Source organism: Artibeus jamaicensis, unplaced genomic scaffold, assembly GCF_021234435.1.
Source record: "Artibeus jamaicensis isolate MK-2021 breed Jamaican fruit bat unplaced genomic scaffold, CSHL_Jam_final contig_1526, whole genome shotgun sequence".
NCBI classification, from domain to species: domain Eukaryota; kingdom Metazoa; phylum Chordata; class Mammalia; order Chiroptera; family Phyllostomidae; genus Artibeus; species Artibeus jamaicensis.
This window is the reverse complement of record NW_026521297.1, coordinates 1,201,410-1,219,923: the sequence shown is the minus strand read 5'-3', so window position 1 is coordinate 1,219,923 and position 18,514 is coordinate 1,201,410. Positions and strand designations below refer to the sequence as shown.

General features: G+C 47.5%; 1 protein-coding gene across 1 annotated transcript; it reads right to left on the bottom strand.

The window, feature by feature from the left end:
• Nucleotides 1–443: 443 nt before the first annotated feature.
• On the bottom strand, nt 444–2,293 carry LOC128627910 (insulin growth factor-like family member 1). The gene is given in 5 exon segments (XM_053668275.1): nt 444–453; nt 730–923; nt 925–992; nt 1,104–1,157; nt 2,269–2,293. Coding segments are annotated over 5 exon segments (351 nt in total).
• Between the last annotated feature and the right edge of the window lie 16,221 nt (nt 2,294–18,514).

Here is an 18,514-nt window from a genome sequence, read left to right as displayed (position 1 = left end):
GCGACCCCTGGAAGCCAAAGAAAAGACCCCTGTCTACCATTTATGACCTTTCCCAACCGTTCATGAGCCAGGACAGTATGTGCACAGCTGCAAATTTTTTTTATCGCCTTGTTTTGCAGCAGGTAGAGAAAATGGCTGAAGGTAATGAACTGTCTCAGAGAAGGCCATTGAGATGCTGCTCGAGAGACTGGCTCCAGGTGTCCAGACCCTCCCACAGCAAAGCAATCTCTCCAGGTTGTTCAGAATCGTGGAAAGAGGACCAGCCACCAATGTAGGACAGGCTTAGTGTTAAAGGAGCAAGAACAAGACAAGCGATTGAAGCTGAGTGTCTTCTGTCACCAAACATCTGTTCCACGTCCCAGAGCTCTGTCGGCACCAGGGCCCTGTGTCCCGGCTCATCCAGGAAGCAGAATCCAGCAGCCAGATGGCCACCGGGTCCTCTATCAGCTGACACTGCAGAGAGAGGGGGCCAGAAATGGAGGGACGGACCGAACATGGGCAGAGGGGTGGGAAAGAGAGACACGAGAAGGACAGCGAAGAGGGTGAGAGAAGTCAGAACAAGAGGAGAGAGAGAGGGACAGGTGGATGAATAGAGCAGGTGGACGGGGACAGGGGGACGCTGACAACAGGGCAGAGAGGTGGTATCATGGACAGACCTGGCATCCAGACCCTCCCCAGCCCCCACACTCCCCCCCATGCCCTATTCCTGTGAAGGGGACAGGACCTTACCTGGAACAAACCCTGTCGTCTGAGGACCGGGGCAAGGAACACGCCTGGCTTCTCACTTTGACCACGAAGGTCTCCTGGCGTGTGAATGACCAGGGACAGCACTGCTCAAAGCAGACCCTGAAGGTGCAGTTCCCACACCTTCGGGTTCTGCTCAAGGGCACCACAGCGTTGTCATAGCAACAGTGCTGCTGGGGGGTCGTAGAACTTGTCCCCACACCTTGTGTGTGACTGGCACAGCAGCAGGTGAGCGCCCGTGGGAGACACTGGAGGAGACAGAGCTGGTGAGGCCCAGGTGGCAGGGCAGGCAGGGCCCACCCTGGGTGCTCTGGGAGTTGCAGCCGATCCCCATGTGTCCCTGTCCCTCCTGGGCTCACCTGGGGCTCCATGTGAGCAGAGGAGGGTGACAATGCAGAGAGCAGCCGAGACAGCTGTGGGAGAGGAGACAGGTGAGTGAGGCTGAAGGGGAGCCGTGGGCCCACTTCGGGGAGCCGGGTCTGAGGGGGGGTCTGAGGGGATCTCTGTGCTGCCCGAGGCTCAGGGGAAGGTTCAGAGCAGTCCAGGGTGGGACTGAGTCACCTGTGTTCAGGCTTCTTGGGACCATGGACCTGTGGAGGGTGAAGGGTGCTGGCAGGACTCTTGGGAGAATTGGATGTAGGGCTCTGGGGAGGGTGGGCATTTCCTGGGCAGGAGCTGAGAGCAGGGGGCTGGAGGGCTGTCAGGCTTTCAGGGGGCTGAGCTGGTGGCTTGTATTGGGGAGGACCCCTGTGAAAGGTTAAAAGATTAGATTGTGGGGAAGAGGAAGGAAGAGGGATACGTGCGGCATTGGGCATGAGCTTCAGAAGTGAATCCGAGGTGTGGGTGGGGGTGATCCCAGGGATATAGATCGGCTAAGGTCTGGGGCTAAGGAGGAGGACTAGGCTGAGGTTGGGGCAGACACTGACCCGCAGTGTCCGTGGCATCATGGATGAGATGAGGCAAATTCACATGGACTGCCAAGTCCTGTGGAGGAAGAGGGACAGCATGGCCACTCTCTTAAGGGGAGAGCACGCTGACCCTTGCCTTGACAGGCTCTTATTGGCTTTCTAATAGCACACATCAAAGAAGATTTTTCATTCATTATGCTTAGGTTTGCTTTAGGTAATTACTTTTTACAGATAACAATGGAAGGGATTTTACCAATTACCTCTTAAAGATTAACCAAGAAAATATGTTGCAAATGCAAGGGATGGATAAGAGTAATTTTAGTCCTTGGGAGAATTAGCACAGACTTCAGGAAGTTACTTTAAAGATATGCAGTAAGTATTTTCTGCCTCAACTCCGGGTGAGGGAGTTTTAGCAAGAGCAAGTCACAAAGCAGCCTATGTATAATGCAGGCCTGATTTGCCATGGGTTTGGCTCCTGCGTGCCACCACGGGCCTATGGGCTTTTCCATAGGGCGGTGCTAAAATTTCCATTGCCAGGCAGATTGGTTCCCTACAATGGGGTGGTGGCTGAGATTGGAGATGAGTTCTGAGGGAATTGGGGTTGGGTCCCCCTTACCCAGGATGTAGCTTCGGGGAGTCATGGCTCTCGGCTGGCTGCAGCAGAATCAGAGGTAGGTCTGCAGTCTCCAGCAGGTGCTTTTATTTGATAAGGTGTGATGTCATCCAGTCTTCTGCCTTCTGTCCAGGCCTGCAGAGACACTCTGGGCCCTGGAGTCAGGAGGATCCAGACGTAGACCTGGCACTGCGCATCCTTTGACAGATAAGAGAGGATGATGCCTGACTCATTCCTCATGCTACTCCCTCAAAGTGCCTCCCACTCATGCCCAACACCACAGCCTTGGCCACAGGCCAAGGCCAAGCAGGATGGCACAGGGCATGCTTCACAGCCATCCCCTCTTCCAGAATGAATCCACGAAAGAGCTTTTTATTGCATCCTATGAATCTCCTGTTTTCCCCACTTCCTTTTGCATATTGCCCACCCCTTACACCCTCTGGGCCTGAGAGTATCAGCTCCCTGACCTCACAGCCCCAGACCAGGCACTGTTCACTAAACCACAGCTCATAGTGTTCGGGTGCAAAGGACTACTTTTCGCATATTTGGAAATTCCAGGTTGAACAAGGTTGGGGAAAGGAGGAGATATGTGGGGAGGAGGCTGGGGCAGCTCATGAAACAGAACCATGGGGAAGGCTTGGAGGATACTCACAGACTCCCAGGTGCTCGTCCCTATCTCTTGTCTCTTCATCACCATCATTCATTCAGGAGCTCATGTCCACTTAGCACCTTGCAGGGCCCAGGTTTGTTTCAGACACAGGTGAGAGAGGGGCAAGCAGCCTATTCACAAGTACCTATTTACATGCAGTTCATGAAAGGGAGGCTGGGAGTCAGGGAGAGAAAGACTTTCAGGTTGGTTGTTGTGGTCAATGTTATTATCACTCTTACTTGTCTGTAAAGTTGTGTGAGAGAAATTACACACTGTCAATAGATTTTCCAAGGCTTTGATCCTTAATGTGTATGTTCAGAGGGAGAAGATTGTGGGATTTTCCCTGAAAAGAGAGAGCCACGTTGGGGTCAGGATGTGAGGACAGAAGGTGAAGGACACCTCCCCTGAGGGACACTGAGGGGTCAGCTCTGTGAGTTCAGGTCCCCACCCCCTGCAGTGAGGACTAGAAGGCCTCTCCCTCAGTTTTTGCAGGAATTCATCTCTCAGGGACACCCCAGCACATTGCAGCATGGACAAAGTTCTCTTTGGGGACACAGGAAAGGTGACCTGTCACTCTTGTAGGAGGCCCTGCCCCTCTGTACCTCCTTCCTGCCTTTGCAAAGTCCCTGCTTCCCGTGTCTCTGCTTGCCCAAGAGAACTCCCAGGCCTGCTTTCCCAGACACCCCTCCCCTTGGAGCCCAGATCCAGCCAGAATCTCCTCCATGAAGGGCACCCATTTCACACAGAAACCTAAGTGAGCAGGCAGTGACACAAAAGTTTCCCAGGACAGTGCCAGGCAGGCTGGGACCCAGGCCTGATTGCCTCTGCCAAAGTGTGGGGTGCCAGCAGGGTGAGGGAGAAAACACACTCCCCAGGGAATGGCTCAGGTTGTGCCTGAATAGAAATAGCCCAGAGCACAGCCCAGGTCACACAGCTGAGTGACAGGATGGTGGAGGGAGACCAGGCCAGGGCAGGGGTTTGGGAGGCTGGGTGGATGAGCAGACAGCTGGTCCTGAGATCTGTGGACACTGAGAGCCACTAACCCAACAGCATGCAGGCTTTGGGGTGAGACATGCTGGGATTTAGATCCTGCACAGGCCCCTCCTGATGGTGTCAGTGAGGCCTTTGCACATAGTCCTGTCCAATTCCACCAGCAGCTCCCTCAGGCACCCCCTTCCTGTTGTGTCCACTGTGGGACACAAGCTGTCTGGGGACAGCTCTGTCTCCTGCAGGGGAGCCCCCATCTGGGAGGTAGGATCCGGCCTATCTGGGTTGAAGCCGTGGTTAGGTGTTGGGATTCTGCCTCTACTAATGGCTAGAAAAGATTCTGGCTCTGTTGGTAGTAAGTTCAATAGCCTGACCTCAAACGGTCATTGGTTTTATTTTCCCATCCTGCTCCCTGAATCCAAGTAGGACACCCACCCACAGTCCTACTGGTCAGTGACACAGGCTGGAACAGAACCCTGGACTCCTGAATCCAAGTTCAGGAGTCCCCATGCACCCCTGGCCAGGCCCCTCTGGGAAGGACAGGCAGGCCCTGCTCACAGACACCAGGGACGAGCCCAGGTTGATGTTCCCAGGCTCCTGGTTGAGACTGACAGAGCTGGGCTGCTGGGTGTGAAACCGGGACACTGGCATTGCCAGCTTTCTTCCTGGCATTCCTCCTGGCATTCCCTTTGCCCAGGGATTCATTGAAAATATCCCTCCTGTCAGCATAGGAGTGGGATTTCCATCTGGCCCAGAAAGCTGCCTTCCAGGCAACAGGCAGGAATGTGGTAGTTTCAGGTGCAGAGAAAGAATGTCAGGCATGCAGGAGGCGGGGCTGGGGCTCTCCAGGGACAGGAAGTCCTCCTCCTTTGATTGGTGAGGAACATGTGTCACTCCTTGGCTCTAACAACATCATCAGGATTTTAGTTACCAACCCCTCTCCCTGCAAAGGGACATTTGGTGACCAAAGAATGGATGGAAGAATGAATGGTCTCTCCCCACCCCAGCCCTGGTTGGATCCCACAGGTAAAACAGTGAGTTAAGAGTCCATTTGTCATAGAAGGAACTGGAGAAGCAGGCTCTAGGCTGTGACCCCTAAAATGGCACTGCTGATGGAACTCAGAACCTGGATCTCACTTCTGCAGCCCCAGCAGCCTCAGGCAACTCAGAGCTATTGCCTGCACCCACAGTGGCTGCTGGGGAAACACCTGGTGGAGCTCTGTGCTGCCCAGAGCTTCACATGCATCCCAGCTGCAAGGCCACCTGGGAAAGGCAGTCTGAGGTAGCCTGTCCTCTGGAGTCAGGGAACCCCTAAATGGTTGGGAAGGATGCCAACTGCCCTGCACACCTGTCACGGGTCCCCATCAGTGCAACCCCAAATGTCTTCCATGAGGGCTCTGCCCTCATGTCTCACAGCTGTGGCCTCACCACTCTCTCCCCACTTTCTGTTTCTGACTTCAGTGCCTGCGCCCCCCTCCACACCCATGTGTCCCAGGCTCCATGCCTGATGGTTCTCATCTGTGTCCCTTCTCTCTTCACATGCATTCTATTTATTCTCCAGCTTCAAGTTTAAATGCCACCCTCCACAACACCTCTGAACCCAGAGACACCAATGAGTCACCCCATTCTATGCTGATGGCACTTTGGACGTCTTCTTCTGCCTCGCAGTTCTTGCATCTCTTTGTCCCTTTGCCGTCAAGGAAGACACTTGAGGATCAGTCACAGCTGTGGTTTTTGATCGTCTGTGAGAAGGTAAAAATGGGTTTCATGGATGAATTAGATCAAGGGCTTTAGGTTTTGTTGAACCAGATCAGCCTCCACTCTGCACAAGCAGGTGGGAATCAGAATCACACTGTGAAGTGTAGATACTCCCAGGATGGGCCATTCCAGCACCAGAAACAATGAGAGAATGCACCTGGTCAGCACCAGAGGTGTGGACAGTTCTCTTGCTCCATCAGTGCTTTTTTCTTTCTCCCTGTGGCCGGACGCACATACAGTACAGTTACCATTTGAACCATTGTAAGTTCAGTGCCATTTAGGTCATTCAAAATGTTGTGTAACCATCACTGGAATATTTCCATCACCCCAAAAGAAAACCCTATCCTAAGAAGGAATGAAAAAAATTTTCACACTCATTGAGCAATCACTACTCACTCCATCTTCCTCCCAGTCCCTAGAAAATACTGAATCCCCTCTTTGTCTCCATGTATTTACCTATTTTAGATTTTTCATATAGATAGCAAGTTACAGTATATGCATTGTGTCTGGCTTTTTCTGCTTATCACAATGTTCCCAAGATTCATCCATGTTGTAGTATGTATCAGTACTGCATTTCTTATGAGAAATAATATGTCCTTATATGGATATACCACCTTCAGTTTATCCATTTATCAACTGATGGACATTTGCAATGTTTACAGATAAAGGAAGAAGAAAAATTGTTTTAAAAGAGAGGAGAATATGGAGAGGAGAATAGAGAAGTTGTGCAGGACACTTGGTCAGCAATTGATGACTTGAGAGGTGATTAATGTGACCAATGTCATTGTCATACTTACTTGTTTTACTGATGATCTGGACAAAAAGTCCAAAGACTCTCCATAGATTGGGGCCCTATAAGAGTTGGGAAAAAGGATGAATTAAAGGTTTTCCCTTATCTCTTTCACAGGAATTCCTTCTGTTCCTGCCTGAATATGCTTGATCAATGGGAGGGGCCATGCTTCTCTCGGAGAGAAGCCCCATGGAATCACAAGGTGAAAGTCCTGATCCCCTGAGGGAAACTGATGGTGCACTTCTTGGCCTGTTTTCACTTTCTTTTGCAACTGTGTGTAAATGGCACGATGAGGCAATGCCTGTTTTTTCCAGGAGATGCAGCCTAATCAGTAGTATAAATCACTAGTACCATTACTAATGAAGAAGGCTCTGAGCCCTGGCCCAGCTCATTCACTCCAGGAAGGACCTGGATGTTGGCAGCCTGGGTGAGCAACATGGGAAATTTCTAGTTTTCTTGGGTCACTCCTGAAACCAAGACAGGAGCTCAACTGCCTAAAGGAGACTATGTCCACTTCTGGATTTGTTGTTGTTGTTGTTTTAGCTGTCTTTTATTCAATGACACAAAGCTTGTACACCTCAGGTGCAGTTGCTTGCTCTGAGATTCATGCTCAGGCCACCCTGCAAAAGGGGTCCCAAGTGTGTGGCAGAGATGAGCAGCAGAGTGGAGGCTGGGAGGGAAGTTCTTCTGCACAAAGGAGCCCCCAGGCCTTTGCAGCCCAGGAGATCCAGGGTCCAGGGTCCAGCTGAACACAAGCATCGCAGGGAGAGCAGGGAGGCTGCCTGGAGAGGTTCAGGGGCCAGTTCTTAGAGAGTCTGTGTGTGAGGACAGACACACCCTGAACACAGAGCTTTTTTTTTTTTTTCACATATGTACATAAAATATTTATTTCTTTTTGAAATCCTTTTTTATTGCTATTCTATTACAGTTGTTCCAGTTTGGCCTTTTCTGCCCATCCCACCCCCTGCTCCCACAGTCAGTTTCCACATGTTGTCCATGTTTGTAGATCATTCCTACATGTTCCTTGACTCTTTCCTTCCCCTTCTTTCCTCCATTAGCTCACTGCCCCCTCCCTTCTGGTAACTGTCCTTTGGTTCCTTATTTCCATGTCTCTCATTCTGTTATGCCCATTTGTTTGTTTTGTTAATTAGGTTCCACTTATGGGTGAGAACATATGGTATGTGTCTTTCACTGACTGCCTTATTTCACTCAGCATAATGCTCTCCAGTTCCATCCATGTTCTTGCAAAAGGTAGGAGCTCCCTCTTTCTTTCTGCTGCAAAGTATTCCATTGTGGAAATGTACCACAGTTTTTTGATCCACTCATCTCCTGATGGGCACTTAGGCTGTTTTCAGAAGTTGGCTATTGTAAATTGTGCTGCTATGAACATTGGGTGCATAGGTTCTTTAGAATTGGCGATTTGGAGTTCTTAGGGTAAATTCCCAGTAGTGGAATCTCTGGGTCAAAAGGCAGTTCCATTTTTAGTGTTTTGAGGAAATTCCATACTGTTTTCCACAGTGGCTGCACCAGTCTGCATTCTCACCAGCAGTGCACTGGAGTTCCCTTCCACCCCTTCATTCATTCACTCACTCATTGAATATTCCCTGTGCACTACTGTGCCTGTCATCAGCCCTGTGCTAGTTGATGCTGGGGACCTAGTGGTGACTTAGTCCCAGGCCCTGTCCTCCTGGTTCTCAGGTCCAGTGAGACACACCAACCACCCCAGACATGACCCAGAATGAATAGGGCTGGGGAGGAGGGCCAAGAGCATCAGGGGTGGCTTCCTGGAGGAGGGGCTCTCTGAGGGTGACCTTAAGTAAGTATGAGCGGGGACTCTGACTATTTCAGTGGGGTTGGGCTATGGGAGGGCAGAGGGCAGGGCAGGGCCAGTCTCCCTGTGGGACTTAATCTGGGTGCTCTGGGACCCCCAGTGGGTCCTAAGCAGGGGATAAAAGAGGTAAGATTTGTGTCTGTGGAAGATCCCAGTGTGTGTCTCCTGTGAGAGAGGGGACAGGGGGGTTAAGCAGGAGGCAGGAGAGCAGGGAGGAGGCATCTGAGAGCAGAAACAATCATGCAATAGCAGAGCCCCAAGGGCCAGGGGACAGCACGCTCCTCTCCCTGCTCTTCAGGCCTCCCCTCTCTTACAGCTGCAGGGCAGAGAGATGCCTCCAAACTGCAGATCGTGACCATCTCTCCCCTGTGTTGCCAGTGAGCTTGTCCAAATGGATACCTCAAACACTAAGAGGGTTTATTGAAAACGGAATAGTGTACACTTTTAGAATGTTGACCATTACTGGGTAATTCAGAGTGTCTTTGATCTGTGTACGCCTGGCATAATGATGTAACATCTATGTTTTCCAGTGAGTCACGTACACACAGATAGTCAACACGGGGGTGGGAAGGCTCCGGGCACAAACTTGCATCTCCTTTCCGGACAAACTGCCTCATCACGTCTTCTAAAAAAGTGGGTTTGGCTCTCATGTCCTCTGCTACAGGCGTTTTCTGTGGAGACTGAAGTTGGACCCTGCACACGACTCCGTGTCTCCATCAGTCTCAGAGGTATACAGGATCCCTGGGGCAGAGTCGGGTTGGCACCTCTGAGGAGGGAGGAGCCCATCTCCCACCTGGCCTGGATCCTAGTTTCTGTAGGTGCCTGAGTCAGGACTTGGGTAGGAAAGGGAGGGAGGTGTGGGTAGGGTAGGGGCATCTAAGGGACTGCGCAGGTGACATGGGCACTGAGGGCCAGTCTGTGGACACTGAGAGCCCTGTCTAAACAGCGATGAGGGCTTGGGGCCAGATAGTCCCGGGTTTTAAACTTTACACTTTCTCAAGGGACCATATACAATATTCACCAGCAGCTTTCTTCATCTCCGTGTATGTATAAGAGGAGGATTTGTTTTCCGTGTTGGATTCTGATGGCATGGAACCCACCTCACTCACTCCCAGCACACATCGGAGCTGATCACGTATACTTTACTTGGTGGCAGAACAAAAGTCCAACCCTCTACCTCTGCCTGCATATAGGAGCCAAACCCTGGGCCGAGGTCCTAGGCAAAAAAAAAAAAAAAAAATTAAAAGAGCAACATCTACATTCACAGTCATTTCACACGGGAATGAAACTGAACCCATCTCCTCAGGGGAGTTGTGTTGCTGTGTCCTGGGCCAAGATAAGCATTACTTCATATTCAGTGGTGCCTGACTGTTCCCATATCGTACCTGGGCTAACACCCGCACAGTAGACAACTGAAAGACCATACATGTTTTAAAAAAGACAGAAAGAAAACTCAAAGACCACATAAACAGTACCCAACAAGCTGCCTCTACACCCCTCATCCCTGGGCTGCCCATTCTGGGTTGCCCATCTGGGTTGAGTCTGGCATCTCTGCTGGACCTAGGGTTCCGTGAGGATGCTCGGGGCCTCACGGTGAGAAAGATTGTACTGGAAGCCCCATTGGCTGTATTCTCTCTGCCCAATTTTCTCAGGAAGACCCTAGCATGAAGCCCCACTGTATGATGCCACAGACACAATCTGGACCGGACCCAGACAATCCAAGTCCCAGCCGGGGAACCTCCATCTGTCTCAGGCCCAGCCCCTCTGGGAGGGACACCCTGGCACAGGCCCTAAATAGGACATTCCCACAGTGCCCTGGTGGTGCTGGCAGGCCCTTGATTCTGGAATGTGAAACAGACCAGCATGGCTATTTGCAATGTCACAGGCTTCCCTTTACCACAAGGTGCTAAAGAACTTCCTCCTGGTTGCCCCAGTGTTATTTCCATCTGGCCTCGGGGAGCTCCTTCCAAGGAATCGGCAGAAATTTGGTGGAACTTCCTATTTTTCAAAAAGAATGTCAGGTATGAAGATGCAGAGAGCTACTACAGTAGCCACCGGGAGGAGGCTGAGGGTGGGGGTGGGTGGAAGAATGTCAGGTATGTGGGAGGTGGCTGAGGAGGAGGGGCTAGAGGGCCCATCCTCCAAAGTCTGATTGGGTGGAGTAGTGCCCTTTGCTCCACCTGTGTACTTCAAGTTTAAAGGCAGGTCTCTGCTATAGGCAGAGGCTGTTCATTACATGCCAACATGTGATGGTCAGGCTTCAGGTGCTTTGCAGCAGTAGCAAGAACTTCCGAAAAGAAGAACATACTCAAACTATTATAAATAGAAGGAGCTTTAGCACCAGAATAGGGTCTGGTCAATTCCGTGCCAAGGCTACATTGCTGGGTCCATGCCAGGACCCCAGAAATGACCCCTAACAACACCTCTGAACTGGGAGCTTAACTTTTTTTTTAGTAAACAATGTAAGCAGATGCTATTCAGCATACACAATACAGAAATGCCTCAGATATGCGGGTAATCCTGCCTTCAACTTTGAATAGAGAATTGCCCATTAGATACTAGACTTAGAAGATCTGCCACATGTAGATGCGGGGACAGCTGACCTCCTCTTCTTGGGGACACTTCTTTGAAGCGGCCACATCGTCCTCAGGTCCAGGTGACCTGCGGTCTCCCCATCACCTGGTCTGTGCAAAGAGGTTCCAACTCCCTCCTCCCAAGGGAGCATAGAAATGCAGTAGGAGTGAACAGGAATGGTGAGGAACACAGGCAGGTAATTCATTAGGTGAACTTGGTTCTTTAGGTGAACTTGAGTCATTGGGTGAACTTGGTTCTTTATTAACCTAAGCCCCACTACCATCCCCCTGGACAGGGTATATTTTGCGAGAGAATACACTACTCGTACAGGTTGTTGGCAGAATCTCAATCATTTTTAACGGACAGAAAGTTCAAGAAGTTGCATCCTCAAAAGCTGCACCTGAAAATAATTAGCAGGAGCAGTGTAGAAGGCACTGGGGAAAATACAGGGGCAGTGGACCCAGTGTGAGAGAAAGAGATGGGCTCTTGGGGTCTTCAGACTCACCACCCAGTGAGATACAAGCTGACTTGGCAGCCTGGATATCAGCAAACTGTGACTAAACAAACATAAGAGAGCACGCGAGAGAGAGAGAACAGTTGACCCTTGAACAAAGGGGGCTCAGACAACTATGGGGGGGTCCACTTATGCACAGATTTTTTCACTAAATATGCGGTCTGTCCTTGTATCCCTGGGATGCTCATTTGCAGATTCAACAAACCACAGACTGAAACTAGTATTTCCGATCCACTTTCTCAAGCCCAGTTCTGCGTTCAGGGCATAGCCTCCCCTGAGACGAGAGTCTGGAATACACAAAACGTCCCTCTACAAACCTGGTGCAGTGTCCGCACCAGGACCTGGAATGCATCCCTAGAGTCAGACCTTTGGGTTCCCACCCAAACACCTGTGGGTCTGCGTGCTGCATCTGGGGGCGGAGGGATTCCCTCCAGGACAAGAATCCCTCCCTCGCAGAATCACTCACTCTGCTTGTAACAGGGTGAAGTCAATTGGAAAAAGACGAAAAAGCTGCTAAACTCAGCCACGTTTAACGGCATATCAGATACCTTACTGGTTGCGGTTGGTGAAGCAGTGATGAAGTCTGTGTCTGAACAAGTGTGGGGGTGAGGTGACCTTGCATCCACACCACCCCACGTCTCACGAGGATCAGCTTAGTCCTCACAGCGGCTCTGAGTGATGAGAGTGAATCACATTGGACAGAGGAGGAAGCTGAAGCCCAGCGCGGTTCAAGCATTCCCCACCCTTGTCCAAGACCCCCACTGGAGCCGGCCTGTGGAGCTGGAAAAAGTTCACATCTCCAACACAGCCTCTGGGAGTGAAGGGTGAGACATGCTGGGACAAGAAACATTAGTGAGAGTAGTAATGAGGGTGTGGATAGATGAACAAGATCTAGTCATTCTTGGTATTGTTTAAACTAAGTAAAGCAGCCCTGGCTGGTGTGGTTCAGTGGACTGAGCACCAACTTGCAAAGCAAAGGGTCACTGGTTTGATTCCCAGTCAGGGCACATGCCTGGGTTGCGGGCTAGGTGACCAGTAGGGGGTGCTCAAGAGGCAACTATACATTGATCTTTCCCTCCCTCCCTCTTGGTCTAAAAATAAATAAATAAAATATTTTAAAAAATTTAAAACACAAAGCAACAAACAACAAATGTTGGAGAGGTTGTGGGGAAAAGAGGTCCTTAGTTCACTGTTGGTGGGATTGCAGACTGGTACAACCATTATGGAAAACAGTATGGAATTTTCTCAGAAAAATAAAAATTGACCTGCCTTTTGACCCAACAATTCCACTGCTAGGATTATATCCTAAGAATCCTAAAACATCAATATCAAAGAACCTATGCACCACAATGTTCATAGCAGCACAATTTACAATAGCCAAGAGTTGGAAGCAACCTAGGTGCCCATCAGTAAATGAATGGATCAAAAAATTGTGGTACGTATACACAATGGAATTCTATGCAGCAGAGAGAAAAAAAAGGAGCTACTACCCTTTGCAACAAAATGGATGGAACTGGAAAGCATTATGCTGAGTGAAATAGGCCAGGTGTTGAAAGACAAATACCATATGATCTCACCTTTAACAGGAAGCTAAACAACAAAACAAACAAGCAAGCAGAAAAAAAAAAAGACACTGAAATAGAGAACAAGGGGACAGCGACCAGAGGGGAGAGGGAAGGGAAGTTAAGGGGAAAAAGGGGGAGGGATTTGGAGGAACAAATAGGAAGGACACAGGGACGAGAACTAAGGGGGGGGTGGAATGGGAGGGAGGTGGGGAGCAAGGGGCGGGGGAGGCTGGGATGGGAGAAATAGACAAAAAAAAAACTGTACTTGAAAAATAACTAAATAAAATTTAAAACAAACATCATTTATGCTTCAATAAGAATTACACAGTGTTTAATGTTTTCCAGGCATAGGTCAAAATCCTTTACAAATGTGAGTTTATTTTACCTGGGTTTCATCACCATTTTCCAATTCAGGAAACTGAGGCACAGAGGCCCTATCACTCCCAGAATCCCACAATTAATATCATAGTGGGGTCTCACCTGGGAACTCCAGCTGCTGATTTCTTGCACCTGACAGCAGGTGGAGACAGCACCTGCTGTCTCCATCTTGTTCATGCAGACATGCTTTTCAGGCAAAGAACCTTCTGGAAGGTCACACTAGGCAATAGTGTGTTTTTTGAGGGGAACAAGTGGAGGGCTGAGGATGGAAGGAGCTTTGCTTTACTGTGTCGCTTAAATTCACAATGTGCATGTCACATAAATAACATCAATATAAATTCAAAATAACAGACATCATCAGCTAAACCAATCTAGGAAGAATGCAAATACTCAAAGATTAAAAAGAAAATAGATAAAGTTATAAAAGAAAAATAAGCAGATCCTTGAACCAAACATTTGTGTTTCCCATCACCGATGAACAAAAAGAAAAAAATCAAATGACAACTGGAGAAAATCCTGTGAAGAGTAAACTAATCAGTACATGACTTTACATTCCTACAGTTCAACGTTTTTGCCCAATATTTTGTGAGAAGGTTTTTAAATATTTTTGAAATATTTGTTTTTACTGAAAAAAACTTTGTACTGTGTAAAACGATGCACAAAAAGGAAAATAAATAGAGGGGGAAACGCAATGTTTTTTCAACTGAAAATTACTTTGACATTTTCGAGGTCATACTTCCAAGTATTTCCTGTGCCCTCCCTGAGAGGGGTACATATAATATGATCCAGAAATCAAAATCCCAAACCTCACTCTGATTATCCCTAAATGCTACTCACCCCGCCTTACCCAAGAACGTGGGCCATGCTTGCCCTCTGCATCAGCAAATCTGTGTCCCTGCCAGGTCCCACCACAGCCCTGTAACTCACCTTCACATTTAGGACACTTCTGAGGCAGGAGATGGTCAGGAAGGAGGAAACTTTGGAGGAGCCCTAGGGCTAAGATAAAGAACATCGATATAGAACAGAGACCTTCTTCTACGACTGGTTGTTCCAGCTTTCTGGAAAAGCGCTGAATCATGGTGAATCATGAATGTACCTGTGCAGAAGATGCTGCATGACTCCTACCTCATTATAACAACATTATAATAAATTAACATTGTGTGACTCCCCTTCCCTGGTGTCCAGTCAAGGAAAATCATGGGAGACCACATGCACAGTAGCTTTAAAGTAAACTAACTACTTGTGCATGCACAACAAAACCCTGCCAAAAGTAGCCAGGAATATCTGTCCTGTAAAAATAGAATCCCTCCAGCCCCCGGGGTCAATCTCTGCTCAGAGTTGGCCCACACCCATGTTCTGGGGAGTGTTCTATCGCTCAATAAATCTGCTCCCTCTCTTTCTGCTATAAACTCTCTGTGTGTTTGGTTCAATCCTTTGTCTACAGTCACCAAGAACATGGTTAGCTGTGATCACCTGTGACACTTCTTGTCCACTTTCACCCCAAACAAAATGGAAACCCCTCCCCCAAGGTCTTGGACTTTCCTGACTGCCACACACAAGGACAGAATTGCAGTCACAGGTGACAGGCTCTGTGACACCAGAGGCCCAGCTTCTGAAACAGAAACCTGGGTTCGGGACAAGGGACATCCAGGACACTCCAACCAATTAAGCCACCTGGCCGGGGCAATTTTTTAATGTTTTTAATTGCATATATTTGACATGTAATATTGTGTAAATATAAGTTGCACACATGTTACTTTGATACATTTCAATGTTGTAATACAATTGCTGTTGTAGTGATATTTATCGCACTACATAATTTTCATTTGTTTTTTAATTATTTGTATTTGTAAAGTTTACTTTCCTCTCAATAGCCAAAATGTCTTCTTTTTTCTGCTTCCTTTTTATTATCAGAATTGATGCCCAGGGGGAGATCATTTTTCATTCAATGTGTTATCATGCAGCATTGTACATTTAGAAGGTGCTCCAGTCTCTCCAGTTGGTATACAAGGATCCTCTTATTTGTGCTGGGTTTTTTATTTTCTCAAAGTGTCCCAGGTCTTATTGAGAACGTCTTCACTCTCTATATCAACAACATATGCCAGACTCCCTTGGTCCTTTTCTTCATCCAGACCTGCAGTCAGCGATTTCCCTAAACAGCCTGGATTGTCCCGGGAGGGGGATGGTCTTCAGAAGCCAATAGGATTCCCAGTTCCCATCCTTGCCTCAGAGTTTTTCTTCAACCTCTATATTCCTGACTTCATTCTCCCACCTTGGTACTTTGTACCACATCAATGAGCATTATTATCATTTGCTCAGTCTACACACAAGATATAAAGATTTTAGTTTTAATAGAAACTGATTCAGAGGTGCTTCTCACATATACCGTCATAACGCATTTTTTCCAACTAGCTTAGTTTCTCCTAATAATTTTGTTGCCCTCTTTATATTTATCTCTTATATACCAGATTACTTTATGAATGCCATGAAGTTGGCATCTAGCTCTTTTTCTTTAAATTAATAGCCATGCATCCGATACTATTTTTAAATACTCCATTTATTCTCATGGAGTTAAAATTTTATCTTCAGCATACAGTAAGTGCACAAATATAAATTGACCAGGTTTTTAAAAAAGATTTTATTTATTTGTTTTTAGAGAAAGGGGAAGGGAGGAAGAAAAAGAGGGAGAGAAAGATTAGTGTGCAGTTGCCTCTCTAGCACCCCCTACTGGGGACCTGGCCAAAACCCTAACTGGAAATCAAACTCATGACTCTCTGGTTTGCAGAAAATTGACCAGCTTTTTCTTCAACTTCAACTTACCTAATTTGCATCGTGCATCTGTCATGACCACACTGCTTTTTAAAAAGATTTCACTTATTTATTTTTAGAGAGAGGGGAAGGGAGGGAGAAAGAAAGGGAGAGAAACAATGCTGCTAGGAAGAAAAAGTCTATCAGTTAACTCTCATACTCACTCCCCAGCCATGTGCCCTGACTGGGAATCCAATAGGAGACCTTTCCCTTTTCGGGACAATGTTCAACCCACTGAGCCAAACTGATGTGGGCAGACCACGTGGGTTTTAATAACACAGAGGTACACCGTGTTTTGATTTAATAATAGCACTGCAAATAATTCTTGTCTATTTTCCCAACCCTACCTTTAAGAATATTTTTTCCAGAAAATTCACAATCTGATTTTCAAATTTTATGAAAACCTGATTGAGATGGCACTATATATATTTTTTTATGTACTGCAGTGTTTTTAGAAATAAGTTTTTCCCATGCCAGATATGACATATTTTACATTGTTTGCTAGGACATTCCTCAGAGGAGTATCATGTGGTATTTTACAAGAAAGATAAGGTAAAAATTATCTTTCTTTTATGTTTACACAGAGGACTTTTTAACAAAGAACTTTATTTGCATATACATTCCACACCAATGTATGAAAATGAGGAATGAATGAAGAAGACAAAGTGAGGTCAGCACAGCAATGCTGACTTAAAATGGAGCCTGTATTGTCAAATTGATGACACTGGTTTAGCCCAAATGGGATGAAGCATGAAGAATAGATTTTACTTTACTTCAACTAGCCTGAGGACTTAAACTTTTGAACTTTTCAGTTATGTGTCAATGTTTGGAGATGTATAAATTCTTATAGATAACCATCTGAAGGACTTAGTCAAAAATGAAGAACTTAAGAAAGAAAGAATGTTCATGTGTCCAGAACACCTGACATTCACCATTGGTCACTGGGGACATTGCCATCTCAGACCAGTACAGAAGCTAAGAATGCAGGACTTATTCTCAAGAAAGCACATTTTCATATAAGAATTGTCACTTTTTTTCAGATTTTTAATTAATTTATTTTGTTAAGATTTTATTTATTTATCTTCAGAGGGGAAGGGAAGGAGAGAGGGAGAGAAATATCAATGTATGGTTGCCTCTCATGTGTCCGCTGCTGGGAACTGGCCTACAACCCAGGCATGTACCCTGACTGGGAATCGAACCACGATACTCTGGTTCGCAGGCCCACATTCAATCCACCAAGCTACACCAGCCAGGACCAGATATTTAATTTGTTTATCTTTATAGAGGGAAGGGAAAGAGAGAGGGAGAGAAATATCAATGTATGGTTGCTTCTTGTGCATCTCCTGCTGAGAACTGGCCTGCAACCCAGGCATGTGCCCTGACTGGGAGTTGAACCACGATTCTCTGGTTCTCAGGTCTGTGCTCAATCCACTGAGCTACACCAGCCAGGGCACCTTTTTTACAGTATTTTCTTTGGAACACACTGGGCGTTACCTGGCAGTTTCAAATTTGCAAATCCTAGGACCTTTGAATAAAATTTGCCATTTAAAAAAATATACTATTTATTTATTTATTTTTAGAGAGAGGGGAAGGGAGAAAGAGAAGGAGAAAAATATCAATGAGAGAGAGAAACATCAATCTGTTGCCTCTTGCACACCCCCAACTGGGGACCTGGCCCACAGCTAAGGCCTGTGCCCTGACTGGGAATCGAAAAGGTGACCTTTTGGTTTGTGGGACAACACCCAACCCACTAAGCCACACCAGTAAGAGCACTAAAACTTAACAGTTTTTAATTTTAGCAAAGCTTCTTGATTCGTTCTCTCTCAGTCAACAAAAGAAATTTAATTATGAAGTCAAGTGAGAGGTATTGAGAGGTATCAGAACTATTTAAATTGTGGGAATTTGGATTGAGAACTCACAGCCAGCATAGACACGATCTGTCCTTCAGTATCTCCACCCTGACCACTTCCCTCCCCTGGTAAGTGGACTCATCTCCTCAACCCAGGAGTTTCTCATTGCACAGCCTCTCCCCCAAATTGCCTCTGCTATGGTCTTGTGCAAAGCTCTGGAGACGGAGAAATGCACTACTAGCCAAGGACACTTCCAGCCTCTGCACAATCTATAGCTGATGGACAGTGGAAGACCTGGGACAGCTGTCTCTGAAATGCTCTCATGGTGACTGTGGGAAGGCGGGTCCCGCTCCACCTTGCAGCGTGGCTTTGTGTGGCTGATGGTCACTCTGAATTTCTTTTGTCAGCTCAACAGTGAATCCAGATGAATGAAGTTGCTCTGTTAAAAAGCTTAATGAACATCACTCTCTCCCTTCTCATCTCCACTCATACCCATGGCGCAGTGGGAACATCCAGCGGGCAGATAAGAGACAGGACAGACCTGC